General features: G+C 41.4%; 1 protein-coding gene across 12 annotated transcripts in view; it reads left to right on the forward strand.

Moving 5' to 3' along the window:
- Nucleotides 1-15519, forward strand: part of KIAA1217 (KIAA1217 ortholog) — a 372126-nt gene that overhangs the window by 319171 nt on the left and 37436 nt on the right. For 10 of the 12 annotated variants that reach the window (XM_042801978.1, XM_032991142.2, XM_032991135.2 and 7 more), the window contains 3 exons: nt 1133-1965; nt 10010-10114; nt 10546-10598. In XM_042801978.1, coding sequence (XP_042657912.1) covers nt 1133-1965; nt 10010-10114; nt 10546-10598 — 991 coding nt within the window. The remainder of the gene's footprint in view (nt 1-1132; nt 1966-10009; nt 10115-10545; nt 10599-15519) is intronic. The other 2 variants (XM_032991128.2, XM_032991174.2) reach the window with 1 other exon arrangement.

The raw sequence follows: 15519 nt of genomic DNA on the forward strand, positions 1-15519 counted from the left end.
GGACTTGGTGATGCTCATTTTTCTACAATCCCTTGGAAGTGATGGAGAGGGAAGCTGAAGTTGCCAACACAAAGTTTAGAAGCTGTCATTTTTTTTCTTATGTAGTTGGTAGAACCCAGCTGACTTTTTCATCTCCCTTACCCTAACAGCACCAGAGCAGGCACGTGATGCTTGCTAGGCAGATAATTTCTCCTGTGTCTGTCATTGACAGTGTTCAGCCATCAAGACAGGTGATTGCTGGGCAAAGTGAGATGTTACAGTCTCAGAAGCACATGTATCCATTGCAAATTTTGCCAAGACCTCTGTTAACAAAGCACTAATATGTTGGTATGGAAGCTTTCCCTTTCTTTTCCATGCTTGCTCATTCCTTACTGCTACCAGTTATGGCTGCTGCTTACAAAGCAATGATAAAATATTTGGTGACTTTCTGAGTACATGCTCCACAAACTGAAGCACTGTTATCTTTGCGATGAAGGAAACCAGTGGCACATGTTTTATAGGGTCAAACTGTATTCATGCAACTTGACTGTGTTAACAGCCAATAAATGTTTGTGTGTGGTGTTCTCCTATGCTTTGTGTATCTTCTATGTTATAAAGACCACATCAAGTTGTTAGCAAAAGGCTAAATCCTGCACTGAAGCAAGTGGCCAATTAGTTGTAATATTTATTTTTCTTGTCTAAGAACTTTGGGTCTATTTGTGATGCCAGAGCATCAGCATTTTCTTCCTGGTTTGGAATCAGTGATCTCTAGCCCATGTGTATTATCAATAAACTGTTTAAGTCTGTCCCTGGACACATGTACTTAGAACAGCTGGCACTGAAACCCCTGATTTCAGCTTCAGTAGCTGTGAATATCAGATTAGGGTAAAATGGTATTTGTGTAAGTAAAAGCATTTTTTAAACTCTCGTATTTCTTTAACATGCAGCCCGTTTTATTACTGTTTATAGTTGTTATTTTCTTTAGGCACTGACGTCCCAAAGTTTTTTATTTATGCAGATGGCAAGTTGTTTGGTCTTGAGGGTTTGGCTTTTTCCACTTTTTTTTCTGTAGATGTCAAGATTGTCACAACCCACATCATGTTTTGCTCATTCAGTAGTTTTGTATCTTAGATGTTTTTTCTTCTCTTGCCAGATGCAGAGGGAAATTGCTTATGTGGGCCGAGATGGTCCAAGTGCTTCCCGCCCCGGACCTGCCACGCATCCTTCACACGTGATGCCCAGCTCTCCGCCCTCCACCCCGGTGCCCCACTCCATGCCTCCCTCCCCGTCCAGGATTCCCTACGGCGGGGGCCGGCCCATGGGTGTGCCAGGCAACGCCACCATCCCCAGGGACCGGCTCTCCAGCGTGCCAGCCTCGCGCTCGATATCACCCAGCCCAAGCGCCATTTTGGAGAGACGGGACGTGAAGCCAGATGAGGACATGAGTAACAAAAACCTTGCCCTGATCCGAAATGAAGGTCTGTACGGTGACCCCTACTTGTTTCATGAGGGGAGGATGAGTGTGGCTGCACCCCACTCTGGACACCCCCTCGACGTCCCCGATCACATTGTAGCCTACCATCGCAGTGCCATGAGGTCATCAAGCACTTACTGCAACCCCTCTATGCAGCCTGAAATGCTGGAGCAGTCCTTGTACAGACAAAAGTCACGGAAGTACCCGGAGAGCCATTTGCCCACTCTCGGCTCTAAAACACCTCCCGCCTCACCCCACAGGGTGGTTGACATGCGAATGATCGATATTCATCCTCACCATAGCGCTCACATTCCCCCACACACCATCCAGCCTGACAGGTCTTCCCCCAGCCGCCAGTCCTTCAAAAAGGAGCCAGGACCGCCTGTGTTTGTGGACGCGAAAGCACGGAGTGGCCTCGGCCTCCCAGGCATGGCCGAGGCAGTGCCCTCTCCAGCTGACAAGCAGGCTTTTGGCTATGGGTCACCTACCATGCCCAAGGACAAGGAGACAAGGTAAGGCAGAGCCAGGTCTTAATTTGTGCAAATGAGAAATGTTCCTAATGTGCACATCTTGTGTCATTTAGCACCCAGGGGACAGTGTAATGTGTAGGAGGCTGCTGCACTGGGCTGCAGTGTTTATTAGCTGTCTGTCAAGGTAGTTAGTAATTTAGGGGAGATGCGACACCACCCGTTATTAATCTGAAAGTATTGTCAACCCGTGATGAATCCCTAGTTATTTTCATTTGTGTAAATTTCAGTCATTGGAAAAAATATAATAAAATAAAATGATTAACTAGGATTTTTCTTTCCAGACAACCAGATCATGTTACAAAAACAAATGATGTTCTGTTCCTGCTAATAAGGGAATATATTTCACCCCTGTTAAGAATGACACTCTGATATTACAATTTTGGTTCTTTATGGAGTGGAGTTTTTCTCATCTGGTGTTAGGAAATGGGAAGAATTTATCATTACTGTCTTATCTCCTGTAAAACATGAATTTGCATAAAAATAGGACAGTTGTTTATAATAATGTTCCTCCAGGGGAAACTGCTGAGAAGAGCAAGTCTGTCTCAGGGAAGAAATTGAAACACGAGTGCTGTTCCCAATAATTTTTCCAGCATTGCAAATAGCTGGTGACCTGACTGTTGTTAACTTTTGTGTGCTGACAGTGATGACAATGATCTCTCCTATCTTTTTAAGGACCAGATTTACACAAAGGTCTGTGAAGGCCTCTCCTGCCATAGACCCTGCCCTAGGAGAGAAAAATCGTTACACTGCCAGTCAGTTGCTATGTATTTGTGTGAGTTGCGCTAATCTCTAGCGTATTATTTGTGCTGTTAATTTTTATAGAGCTCTTTAGGGAAGTGAAGATGAATAGCTGGAAAATGCTGAGCTCACAGAGGCTAAAGGCTGACTGCCTTAACCACTGGGGAGACACAGAGATTCATATAGCCCTCAAACTTCCCTTCAACTTGAGCAACTTGCTCAACAATTAGTTGCTTCTGGTGACACTTGGCCAGAAAAAAGGATGTGTTGTGAGATCCACTGGTGGGGAGAAAATGGAGGATGGAAGAAAATCAGTCATCCACAAAAGTTACAGGTTATGGCTTGGTATGTTGACACAAGGGTATGAGTTAGGGCATATTACAGTCTATAGTCAGTGAAACCTGATTTGTATCTATTTATTTCCAAGAAAGAGATGCACATACCTGAAATTTCATTTCAAGCTTCCATTATTACAACTAGAAACTAATTTTAACTATATTTTCCAATTATAATCCAAGAGATAGCTTTCAGATCAAAACTTTTACAAGGTTCATGTTAGGGGGTTGAAAAAAAGAGAGGACACCAACAACTTTCCAATCTGTGTGACTTTCTCCTCTCTAGGCATCTCATCTGTTCACTCAGCTACACGGATATACACAAGGCTGTGTATTTGTGAATATATAAAGAGCAACTATACAGATAGTTCTGCAGCTCCTTAAGGGCAACTTTGCAGCAGGAGTTTTAGTCCAGAATATATTTACAGGGATGAAAATAACATTCGCATACTTACACTTCCAAATAAATATATAACCTTAAAAATCAGCATAGTGTGTATTAGCCACACGGAACTGAAAAAAATATTATGAAATCTGCCCTTATGAGTTGTGGGGTTTTCTTAACCTTGAGAAAGTGTGACTCTTGAAAAAATAATTGTAAATACCAAAAGCAGTTCATGAAAATTGGTATGTTTCTTATCTACTGCAATATTAAGAAATGCGTTTGAGTTCTGCAGACACAAAATGCTCTAAGTCTTATTTTAGCTTTGTAATAATTCCATAAACTTTGAAAACAAACACTGTTGAGATTGTACTAAACTAAACAAGGAATTCTAACGATATCCAGACTGAGGTGCTCTTTTCCTGCTTCAGCAGGGGCTGAGTTGTTACGAGGTTGTTACAGACACCTGAAAGGTGACATATATAATGACAGAAAGGGATCCCGTACATTGTTGTGTAAGACTTACGGTTTACACCCATAAGCAGCACAGCTGGGCTTGCTTCTGTGAGTAAGAATATTTGGGGATTGAAGAGTTGGAGGTGAATTCATCCTCTTCCAGTTATGGTAAAATGAGGCATATGCTGCTCTGTCATGCACATTATCCACTTCGTGACTGTGCAAAGAGCCTAAAACCCTGGCCACAGAAAGCAAACTGTGGTGTATTCAGTCAGCCTGCGTGCAGACAGTGTCAGGTGTAAGATAGCAGTAAGAGGGCAGACTAAGTATCTGTTAGCCTTGGGGATACCGAGGAGGGAGGTCTTTTGCATTTGTGTGCTGTGACAAGAGAGATTCCCCATCCTGACTCATTTAGGAGTGGGTTGAGGACTCTGCAAACATCAAACCCATCGTCTCAGCGCTGTTGTTCCTTCAGTTTCTAGTGGAGTATGCTGAGAACAAAGAAAACATTTCTTGTGCCATCTTTGTGGATATTACCTTGAAGTAGCACTGTCGCAACCCCAGGACACTGCACGGTTTAAGTCAGAGAAAAGATTAAAATGGATAGTGACAGTTCCAGAAGTTAAACCAAGTCTCTCTTCTCATGTTAATTCTCCTTCAGTTTTTCCAGTAAAGGGCTGAAGTGGGATATATATGTACTTTATCAGAATATGTTGAGTACTTATAGCAGATCAGACCTTGCATTGACCTATCCTGGTTTTGTTGAAGAAAATGGGTCCAATACCTTTGGAACGTTAACTGCAGCAGATTTGGGTCTACAAAAGATGAAAACTGGTATTTCTGATCTCTTCTTTTGGGGTTTCCCATTTTAGTTTTGCATTGTGGAAGCCAGTCTCATCAAGCCTGTTATTTAAGCCAGAGTCAAGGGGGATTTAATTGCTTCATGTAATTCTTTCTTGTATCTGTTTTACCTTGGGTATTTTCAAGGTAGCTGTTTCTGCAGTATAAAGCATTGAATAAAGTCTCACAGTAATTAATTTACCAGAAGAGTTCCATATAAAACTCTTACAACAGTGAGAAAAAACACATTCATGGAGATTTAAAAAATAAAATATGTTAGTATTCATATGGACAAAAATATTAGAAGTTGGAACTGGTTGCAGCAGTTCATCTTCGAGGGGTCATCATCTCTTAACTCTGAGGTTTACAGGGAGAATGAGTAAATTTTTGTGAGTGAGGATGAGTTGTTATCATATTTTTGGATGGTCCATTTATGTAGCTTATGGTGGACAGTTCTGGAAGTTACTACAGGCAAAGCAGATGTTAAAATGTTGATAAATTGGAAAAGAAGCTGCTTATCCAAAAGTGCATTAAATGCCATTTAACTTACATTCTTTGCATTTAAAACACACGTTGTTTTGCAAAATTCTAGGTTATTTGATAATGCTCAATATGTATATTATAAATGCTTCTACTTAGTAAAATATAATCCTTAGAATAGCAAGATAACTCTATAGAACAGTTTTCCTCCAAAAGCATTTCAGGAGTGTACTGTGGTTCTCTTCTGCCTGAACACAACTTTTGTCCTCTTTTTATGCCACATTAGTGAGAAAAGATGATGGTAGAACTGAGCAAGAAATCTGATCACACTCACAGCTTGTGGCTCGCAGTTCAAGACTAAATTGTAATGGCCACATGTAGGTTACTGGATATTGTTCCCATCACAAATCCACTTTATTGCTTGATAGTTAAAGTATGGATGGACTGTCTATGCATTAGAAAAAAATTGTAATACTCTGTAAAGCCATGGACAGTGGGAGATTCCATCAGCAATGGCCTGAGAATTGTATAAGAAAGGTGAAATTTGTAGATATACCCTCTCAGAAACTTACTTTGTGAAAGATGTTGAATAACCAGGTGGAAAAAGATGAATGCAGATGACCAATACAGCATGGAGGAAAGGTAAAGTGTACTTCGGCTTCCTTCTGTTGGAGGAACTGTTTGCAGGAAGATGAGATGCAGGCTCTTGGATAAGAGCTGTCAAATAGTATCACAGCTGGCAGTGCTTTAGAGTTTCCCTTTTCCCTTTAGCTTCCAGCTATAGAAATTTTGAGTTTAGCTTTATTCTTACAAGATTGAAATATTCACCTGTGTCTATCTTTCCCCTGGGATGAGAGCAGAGTATATCTGCTGCTCTTTGCTTCAGGATATCCACTCTGCTGTTTTGGGGGGACTTTGGGGTGAAGTCTGAGTGTGCCACTTTCAGTTGGTTCTAGGGAAGCTATTCGAAAAGACAACCTACTCTTGTTTTCTCTCTTTTCCCAGTGAGATAAAAAAAATCTAATTAAGTGTTTCTTTCATAGTGTAATATAGAAAGAAATATATTTTTCCCTGTCTCTGACCTTCTTTTTGATTACTATACAGACTTCATTCGGGTTTTAACTATAAAATATGAAGTCACTGAAAATCTTCCTCCAGGATAGTGTGCCAATTAGTTCATGATGCCAGACTTGGTATTTGGGTACATCTGTTATGGATGATGTGCTGCATAGCCTAGGGTTGGACAGGAACATGAATGAACAGTTACACAGCCCAGTTCTAGCTTGTGTCTATATGAAGTATCTTCTCAGTGATGTGAATATTAAAGATGTCCCCAGGACAGGGAAGGAACATGCAAGTCACGCTTAAATAGCATCGCTGCGAGAAATGAGTACCGGTTCAGCAATATGCTGTACCCTGCTTGAGATTACTTCCAGTTAATTGCAGTAGAGGAAATGGCATGAAACCTCAGTGAAGCTGTAAGGAAGAAATCCAGTGGTGAAATCTGATGTCTCAGTGCATAGTCTCTGGGGAATCAAGGGCTTGTTTTGCTTCTGCTGAATTTGGGGAGCAAGATGCTAAGGCAGGGCCTGAGTGTCTGGCCATACCCAGGGCCGGGGCTGTGGATCAGGCTGCCAGAGAGAAGAGGGCTGGCGAGCGGCCCGTGCCTGCTTTGCTGGCCAAGATCTGTGACAAGCCAAAGCCAAGGCTGACAGAGAGGCCTGCTAGAGCTGGGAGTTGCTTCTGACCTTGCCCCCTCTTTTCCTCCCCCACCATGCTACCACCTCTGACCCTCCCAGCATTCAGAGGAAAACAATGTGAAACAATGCCTTTCCGTGCTCAGGCTGATAAAATAGCCATTTCTTTTCCAACTGCTGTAGAAGGGACCCTCCCTGCTCTTCCTGGGTGGTGAAGAGATGCAGATTTATCTGGGAAATTAATCTGGGAACAGAAACAGGGTTCAGCCTTCTCATGCTACCACTGCCAGTGAGGAGGCATCCTTGCGTTAGTTCTGCCTGACCCCCTCTTCTAGCGTTCCACATCCCAACCTGCCCCATCCATGGGGCCCCAGCCTGCCCAGTGCAGGAAGGGGTAGCAGGGCAGGCTGTTGCCCCTCATCTTCCCTCTCCACTGCAGGGAGCATAGAGAGAGATAGAGAACACAGTGCTGAGAACGAAAAATGTACAACTGTCGTGACAGTGCTGGGATCTCTGGTAGACCCCAGCCTGGTGCAGGCTGAAGAGGGTGTTCGTTTTCTCCCTCCAGTGCCGAGGTTGCTTCAGCCCTTTGCAGGGCACATGGAGGGGAAGGAGGTAACTGGGGATCCTGTCCCTGCTCTTCCAGGTCCATGCAGCGGGCATCAGGACTGGGCCCCCAGCCCTCCAGCCCCATCAGCCCAGGGTATGGCCATGCTGGCTGCATCCCTCCCTGCCTGCGCTGGAGCACGCTGCCTCCCACTGCCTTCAGTCAGGCCGCCAGGTCTCCGAAAATCAGGTCATTTTATTTAATGCCTAAAAGGCGCCTCCTTTCAGACACCTGTTTTTGAAATGTTTGGTGCTGATGGCCGTAGCAAGTCTGAGTATTACAGTGAAATGATTATAGGAAAAATCCTGCCTTGTCTTTAACAGAGTAACTCCAGAGCACATGTAGATTCTTCACATTCTTAATGCTTTTACCATATGAAAAACAATGTGCTCTGTGCAATTGATTCCAGTATTTAATTCATTTTTCATCATCTCCTATCTCTGGAACATCCCTCTCCCTCTTAACAACATATTTTCCTAGATTTCATGGCAAAGGACAAGATCAGCTTCGTGTTGCCATAACTTCTTTTGAAGCAGAAAATTGTTTCCAGATTATTGAATGTGGGATGGAAAAAACATCATATTTATGAATTGGTAAAACAGATAGACTTCCAGTTGAGTTTAGTTCCAGGAAGGTTTTGTGATGATTATCTGGGAAAAAAAATGTTTTCATTATTAAGTGTCAAAAATGCTGCATTAAAATTTGTTAGAATATATTTATCCCAGGCTTTTAGTACTTGTTTTTGTTCCAAAGGTTACTGTAGCCTGAACCAGTTTCTTATTTTAAAACTTATAATAGTGGAAATTCTGTAACGTATTTCTTGGTTTGAAATTAATTAGGTCAGATTCACTAGTCTTCTCATCACCGTTCAAAATACCTTTCAACGTGAAGACAGAAAAGTAAGATGCGCACGCTGTATTAAATCGCAGTAAGAGCACGTCTGCTGGCTGGGGACTGACTGAGCACTCTCTTCTTCCCTCCTTGTGTCTGTTAGCATCTCATTATTTGTTTTGCTGCCTTGTTTTCTCAGTGTCTCAGTGTCTCAGAGTGTCTCCTGGCTGTGGTATCTGCGAGCTATCCCAACAAACCTCCATTTCATTCCCTGAATGTGAATGAAATAATTAGCCTGGATAATCTGGCTGGCTACAGGCTGGGCTGGTTAATCGCTTTGTGTCGTGTCAGCTTGCTTTTGCCTTGTTTTGGTACTTACATTTGAGTTTATATGGTCCTTATCAATTGGCATTATTGCTTTGGCCCCCAAATGGTAACTGGAGCTGGGGGTGGCCGGAGCTTGGCTGCTCCCATGTGCCCAGGAAGCCGCAGAGGTGATGGATGGCCCCTGCAGCAGGATGAGTCTGGGGCTGCACGTGTCTGCCCCATCTTCTTTCATCAGTCATCGCTGCTGGTCTTAGTCACTTGCTTTTTGAGAAGTTTTGTTCCCAATCATCTTCCAAAATCACAGCCTGCTGTTAGCATTTGCTTTTGTGTGTCTCCCCAGTCACTTAACTGCTGGCATATAGGGACGCGTTTTCAGAAGGTTCTGTATGAGATCCCATATTGATATGTGTATGTGTTGTGGTGTATCATCGACATACTGGCATGTGAAAGTAGGCAACTGTGTGAGCAAAATGCTGTTTGGGAACCCATCAAGGACCTGACTAACATATGCATTTCTGTAAACAGATAAATACACAAATGTTAGCCTTCCTATCAAAAAAGTCATTGTTGTTCAGTGGCCTGCAGTGCCTATGGTATCTATGAAAAACACTGAGCATACCCTATTACAGTTCTTCTTCATCTCTTTTCTTCTGCTTTTTAGGAATTTCTGAGGATATGTGTGTGAAAACAAATTGTTTTATGATAATATTGCTGTACAGTCTGAATTTGGTGTCCTGTGCCTGTTTGTCTCATTGCTGTCACTTCCAAAGCAGACAGTTGCAATATCAGGTGCAAAGGATTTGGACTAGGAAGTGGTCAGATTGGGCAGATTACATGCTTCACAGACAAAAATCCTGGATTTGGAGAAAGTAAAAACAGTAACAAGGAGAAGTGTAAAGTCTTTAATCCTGAAACCTTATACAGAGGCAAAACTATTGGCCCAGTGTAGGTAAAAGAGAAAATATATGTAATGCTGAAAAAAAGATTTTCACTAGTTCTAAGAGGCATTAACTGATTGGTTTAGATGCCTGTCTCGTGAGATCATTGCAAGTTTACTACCTGGGTGGCTGTTTGTTCTGTTGGGTTTTTTTGTTTTGTTTTGGTTTGGTTTTTTTAACCAAGCAGATGTCTTTTTTATTGTCTGTTACCATGCAAAAGCTGTCCAAACCAAGATGCGGTAAGCTGCTGCAACAAGTTATATGCAAACTGGTACCCATGGGCCTTTGCGCAAACTCTGTAGTGTCTTTACAATCCTGTGGTAATCATTCACCTAGAAAAACAAGTCTGAAAGCAAATATATCTGGCTTTAACAAACGGTTCTCTTGTCTTACAGAGAGAGGATACAAGCCATGGAGAAACAGATTGCCAGTTTAACTGGTCTTGTTCAGTCTGCGCTTTTTAAAGGGCCAAATACAAGTAATAGCAAAGATGCTTCTAGGTAACAAAAGAATTCATTAAATCTGTTTCTCTGTAATGATTTTAGTAATCAATCAATGAAAATAATATTTTAATGTAATAGTAGAAAAACCCTGAATGCTCAATCATTTTTAAATACCTTTATCATCCCCATGAGAATACTAGGCAGAGAGGAAGAATATGCCAAATGATAGATGGAGATTAACTGCATTACTCTTCTTTGTGTTAAAAAGAATTAATGTAGCTACATCTCTGTGCTTTCTACTGCTTATACTCCATTCCTTGCTTAACTTGTATTAAAAGCTGATTCCAAAAAAGACAACTGACCACTCACTGGTGATTTAAATTAAAAATATATATTCTAGACAAGGCCATTTGATTTGCTGATTATAAACATCACTACAGTTTTATTGTTAGTAAGTTAAAATTACGATTTTTCTTTTTATTACTTAGTGAGAAGATGATGTTGAAAATTGTGTCCAGCAAGAGCAGCACTGACACTGCAGGTAAGATAATTCACTTTTAATTTACAAATTATTCAGGTATATGAATAGCTCTAATGTTACTACCATCCCAGCTTATGGAAATGTCAAATTTACTTAAAGTCCTTTAGCTTTACTGTCAGAACTGAAGTTTAAGTTCAGGATATGGGACCCAATCACGTCTTTGTTAAGAGAAGAATTTCCGACAGGTTGAGGTGGTCTTTGAAATGAATTCACACTTGCAATTACTGGTTTAAATGAGATACAGAGTCTCTGCATATGGTGAATTTTCCAGTAACTCATCTCATCTATAGTATATATCTGTCATTAACCCCAGATGTATCCAGATTGCTGTAGAAAGCTAAATATTTAATTCCCATTCTGGTCACCTGAACTTTTCTCTAAAGTTCTTCTGTCAGTAGGATTCTATGGATGTAATGACACTAAGGAATTTAGCATCAGCAAGATAGCACTTTCTCTAATTAAGCCATATTGATCTGTTAGTAATTACTAGCATGCACCTAAACTGCTCTGAGCAAGTATCAATTATGAAGCCAATGAGAGCTGGTCTTATTTTAGCTTCTCACTTGGAGAGCTGTTAAGTGTTTAAAAGATGGAGTTACAACTGTTGTGAAAGATCTCCATGTGATTAGAGCTCTTTGTGTATGGGCTGCTGCTGGAGATGCCTGCAGGGTGTGTGTTCGTTTATATGCCTCCTCTTCACCCTTTGCCACGCACTGAATGCAAATAAAGGCAGTTCCCTACTTCCTGGTAATGATGTTCCCACAGGGAGGTCTGTGCTCTGGCAGGTAGTAAACCACACATTTATTAGCAAATCTATTATGCTCTTAACTAGCCTTTCTGTTGGAGCTGTTAGTTCATGTTCAAGATTCCTGTTTATCTGGAATTGCAGTATGTCCCTCTAACTGACAGAAATCAAACCAGACCTGGAAACTATCAAGCATATGCAAGAGAAAAAGAACTTTAGTCCTGGTACTGGAGCTTTGCTCCCAAGTCACTTTCTGGTCCAGTTCCAACTCTTCCCTTCCAGCTGGCCCCTGGATGAGGAGTGCAATACTTAAGGCTGTGAAGAAATAAGTTGTAATTGATCAGTTTTAGACAACTTACTGAAAAGTCCATCATTTTTCAAAACAGCTTCAAAATGCTCTTAGACTTTTCCCTATTTCAATGTCATTATACACTGAGAATTTGTGGTATTTCCCACTTGCACAGACCTCATCTCATACAAAGCACCTGTGAAGTCATCAAAACCTGAACACTCATTGCCTTGTATTCCTCTTGGTATTGTATTGCTGTTAAGTCTTTCTGCTTTCCCTGTGTTTGTACTAATTCAGATAAGTACTTTGTGACATGGGCCATGCTTTGAGTGGGACTTTGGACCAGATGACATCAACCTAAATTATTCAGTGATTTGTCTGTGTGTGTGTGTGAATGTGCTCTCAATGAAATGAGAAATGGAATAATATTAATTGGGAAAATGACCCTACACAAAGTGAAGGTGGGAATTCCTCAGTGTGGAAGTCATGCCTAGCCCACCAGAATAGCGCGGTTTATCTGACCAGCCACCGTTTCCTAATGCTGTTGTTCCCAAAGACTCCTCACTCGTTACCTTATTGTATGACTGAACATATGTCCCTGAAATAGCAAAATTACATCTAGCAGCTGCATGTCCAAGCGCGGAGGAGGTCGAGGGTGGGGCGTGTAATTTACTGTCAAAAGAGCAGATCAACAATGTACTGACAGAGACAGACTTTGTCACACAGCCTTGCCTGTATCCAGCATGTGAGTAAGGACACCAGAATTCAGGTTGTGCAAAAGATGCTTTTCTGATCACTTAGGAGACAAGGATAGGGCAGTGGGCTGAGCCACGAAGCCAGCCATCTGCAAGGGTCCCTATCAGTGCTATAAAGTATAGTTGTAACTCCAGCATCTGCATCCCTAAATCCCATCCTTCCAGCATGACTGAGCCACAAAATTAAATTGTAGCAGTTAAGGGAAACAAGGTGTGATGCTGACCCCAATATACTACAGTATTGTAACCCACATCAGTTATTATTGAAGACTGCTGTATAATAGAATATCCTGTATAATAGAATATTTTCCTTTTGTGCCTGCTTTTGAAATTGCATGTGACAGGGTCTAATAAGTCAATGTAGACCCTGCTTACTTGAAAATCAGGCAATCTGCCAGAATATACTACAGAATGTTCCTCCGTTTTGTAAATATGCTTGGGTTTAAGTGTGCCGGCAGCAACTAGAAGCACTTCTGCTGACCGCTGTTTTGTTCTTCAGTTCACCCCTATCCTTATTAAGTATAGCCATTTAGAGAGTCGATTCTCTTAGTATACAATTCCACTTGACAACTGTGCACTGAGATGCCAGTTTTAGCAATTTCAAAGTCTATTTGAAAGAAAAAGTGTTATAAAATGTTGATTGAGCAGTCCTTTCTAGAGCACTGGTAAGCAGAAACGTGAATTGCTTCCCATCCTGAACAATAAAACATCTGTGCAGGATAAAATTGGCTCATCAATGTTGAACCAACACTGTACTTTATAGTATGTTTTCCAATGATAGGAGACTTTCATGCAAAAAATAGAGATCCAGCTCACTTGGGAAGGGAAAGAAACCAAAATTTCTAAATCCTACATAACTCTATATAGCTAGATTGTGAACACTCTGTTTGGTATTTCATATAAACCGAACTGTTGTATTTAACATGGTTTTGCTTTGTCAGTCTGTAGCAGACTCTTTAGCCTCAGAGAGCCTAAATAAAAATGCTTTTTCACTGAGGAAGATAAGCTTGTAACGATCGTGCTTGTCTGTATTTCTTGTGTTTTATTGCTTTAGGCTCAGTGGGGTGGGTTCAAAGAGCAGTAACCTTCCACAGACTGGCCATGTCTCTTCTACTAATGTTAGGAGAAATGCCATGACTGAATCCTTATAACCTTCAGTTCATCAAAAGTGAATGACATCAAGGGACTCTTCACTTAGATACAGCATGTAACTCTAAAAACCATACTAGGAAGAATCTCATTGAGATTACTAACAAATATGCTGAAGAAATGCTCACCTACTCTCTTTTTTGTCATATTTTCATGGTGAGATTGATAGATTAAATCCTGGATTCATTGATTAAATTGAGATCAATTGTATCATGGATTATCAAAAAAAAACAATAGTTCTTTTCTGGTTGCTGCCTCATTGGAAGAGGGAGAAGGACATTTCAGTATTTCTAGGAGTACATCTTTCTGCACTAACATCAACAATACAAACCAAGAGAGGGAGATGACAGCAGGGAGAAGTATTACACATGTAGGGCTCAGATTTGATTCCTTGTTCTTTGTGAACTATCCTGTCATCTGTGCATGCCCGTGTGCCTTTTTCACATGTATGACTTGCTGTGATGGTCTGTGAATTAAAATCATTGTCCATTGTCCATATCTGCTTGCTTATCTCAGATTCAAAGACAGATCACATCAGTCTTTGAACTCTGTCAGCATTTGCAGGTAAAGCATGATCCTGAGTTCATTCTAGATCAGTGAGGTGAAGTTGCACACTAATATATACAGATTATTTTATTTATTTAAGAGTGCTTTAGTACCTGGTCATAACAGGTTGTTAATGATGGAACTGCAGCCTTAACATTGCATTTGCCTGTTTGTTTAGTGGGTTCTAACTGGATGGAAGAGAACTAAGTAATTGTCACATGTCTCCCCAAATGATGCTTGAAAATGTTGTGGCTCTTTAATAAGGAGATGAGTAATTTATGAAGAAACATTGATGGGCGTTTCTGTTGGCCTTTTTTTCTAGCCTGCTTCAAAATAAAATCTTAGCATTTTAGAAAGGAAAATAAAATCTGTAAAATGGAAGGGGAGCGGTGTTTTTGCAACCATAGCAAAGATCATGCGTCAGGGATTGGAAGTTGTGTTCCTTACCTTCCAGAGCCTGGGCAAATAGCAAGCCTTTCCCCTTTCTGCACATGAGTTCTCTTTGTACTTTAAAAATGGCAGCTTAGTTCATTAATCTGTAAAAAAAAAATTAACATTTTGGTTTTGTCCAGAGCATTAGGGAATGATGGAGGGGTTTTGCATTCAGGTCCCCTTACCTAGGTCCAGCAAGGGTTTATTTAAAAACCTGAGAGACAATGGTGTTTCATTCCCTTCAATCCATCTGGCCACACATCTAATCGCAAAGCTATAGCCTGGGACTATTTCCAAAAGTGAGCTATACTCCTTAGATGAGGCAGCCCCTCATTCAGCTGCCCTTTTGTTCCTAATTGTTGAAAATAATGTATCTCTGAGAAATCAGCTGCTGATCCTTACTGCACCCCCGTGCTTGATCGGTGTCTGTGGTTGCGTTGCACACCCTCGGGAGTCCCACGTCATGCTTCACCGTCTCTGAGCACACCGTGCAACAGGGACACAGTGGCAGCTGGGAGTGTCTAACAGTGAGAAGAGGTGGCTGAGGCAGTAGAGGAGGAGGAGAGCTGCTTTGCAGGGAGTCAGAGACATTTATTGTTTACAGGAGCAGATCACAGTCCATCTACACTAAAAGGAAAGCAGGCACCCCTTCCTGAGAAAATATGTGAATTGACTGGGGTCCAGCACGGGGGAAGAAACTGGTGGGGACTGATTCATGCCTTGGCTGCATCATTGCAGGGTCGAGGGCTGAGGTTTTGGAGCTCTGGCTTGAGGCAAATAATAGCAGAAAGGTAGATGTGCTTTCAAAAATAGTCCAGATTTGTGGCTAGGGATCAGAACTCTTGGAGGCTTATCCACATTTTTCAGACTCTCTGGTGGTTTCTGTCTGTAGGGTTTATGAACTAAATACCCTTGTCTTTAAAAAAAATTGGAAAAAATAGTGCATGTGGGAGGGAAATAGTTGCTTGACTGTAGGAAAAACTTCAGTGTACATGTAGACAGATA

Source organism: Tyto alba, unplaced genomic scaffold, assembly GCF_018691265.1.
Source record: "Tyto alba isolate M040663 unplaced genomic scaffold, T.alba_DEE_v4.0 Super-Scaffold_38, whole genome shotgun sequence".
NCBI classification, from domain to species: domain Eukaryota; kingdom Metazoa; phylum Chordata; class Aves; order Strigiformes; family Tytonidae; genus Tyto; species Tyto alba.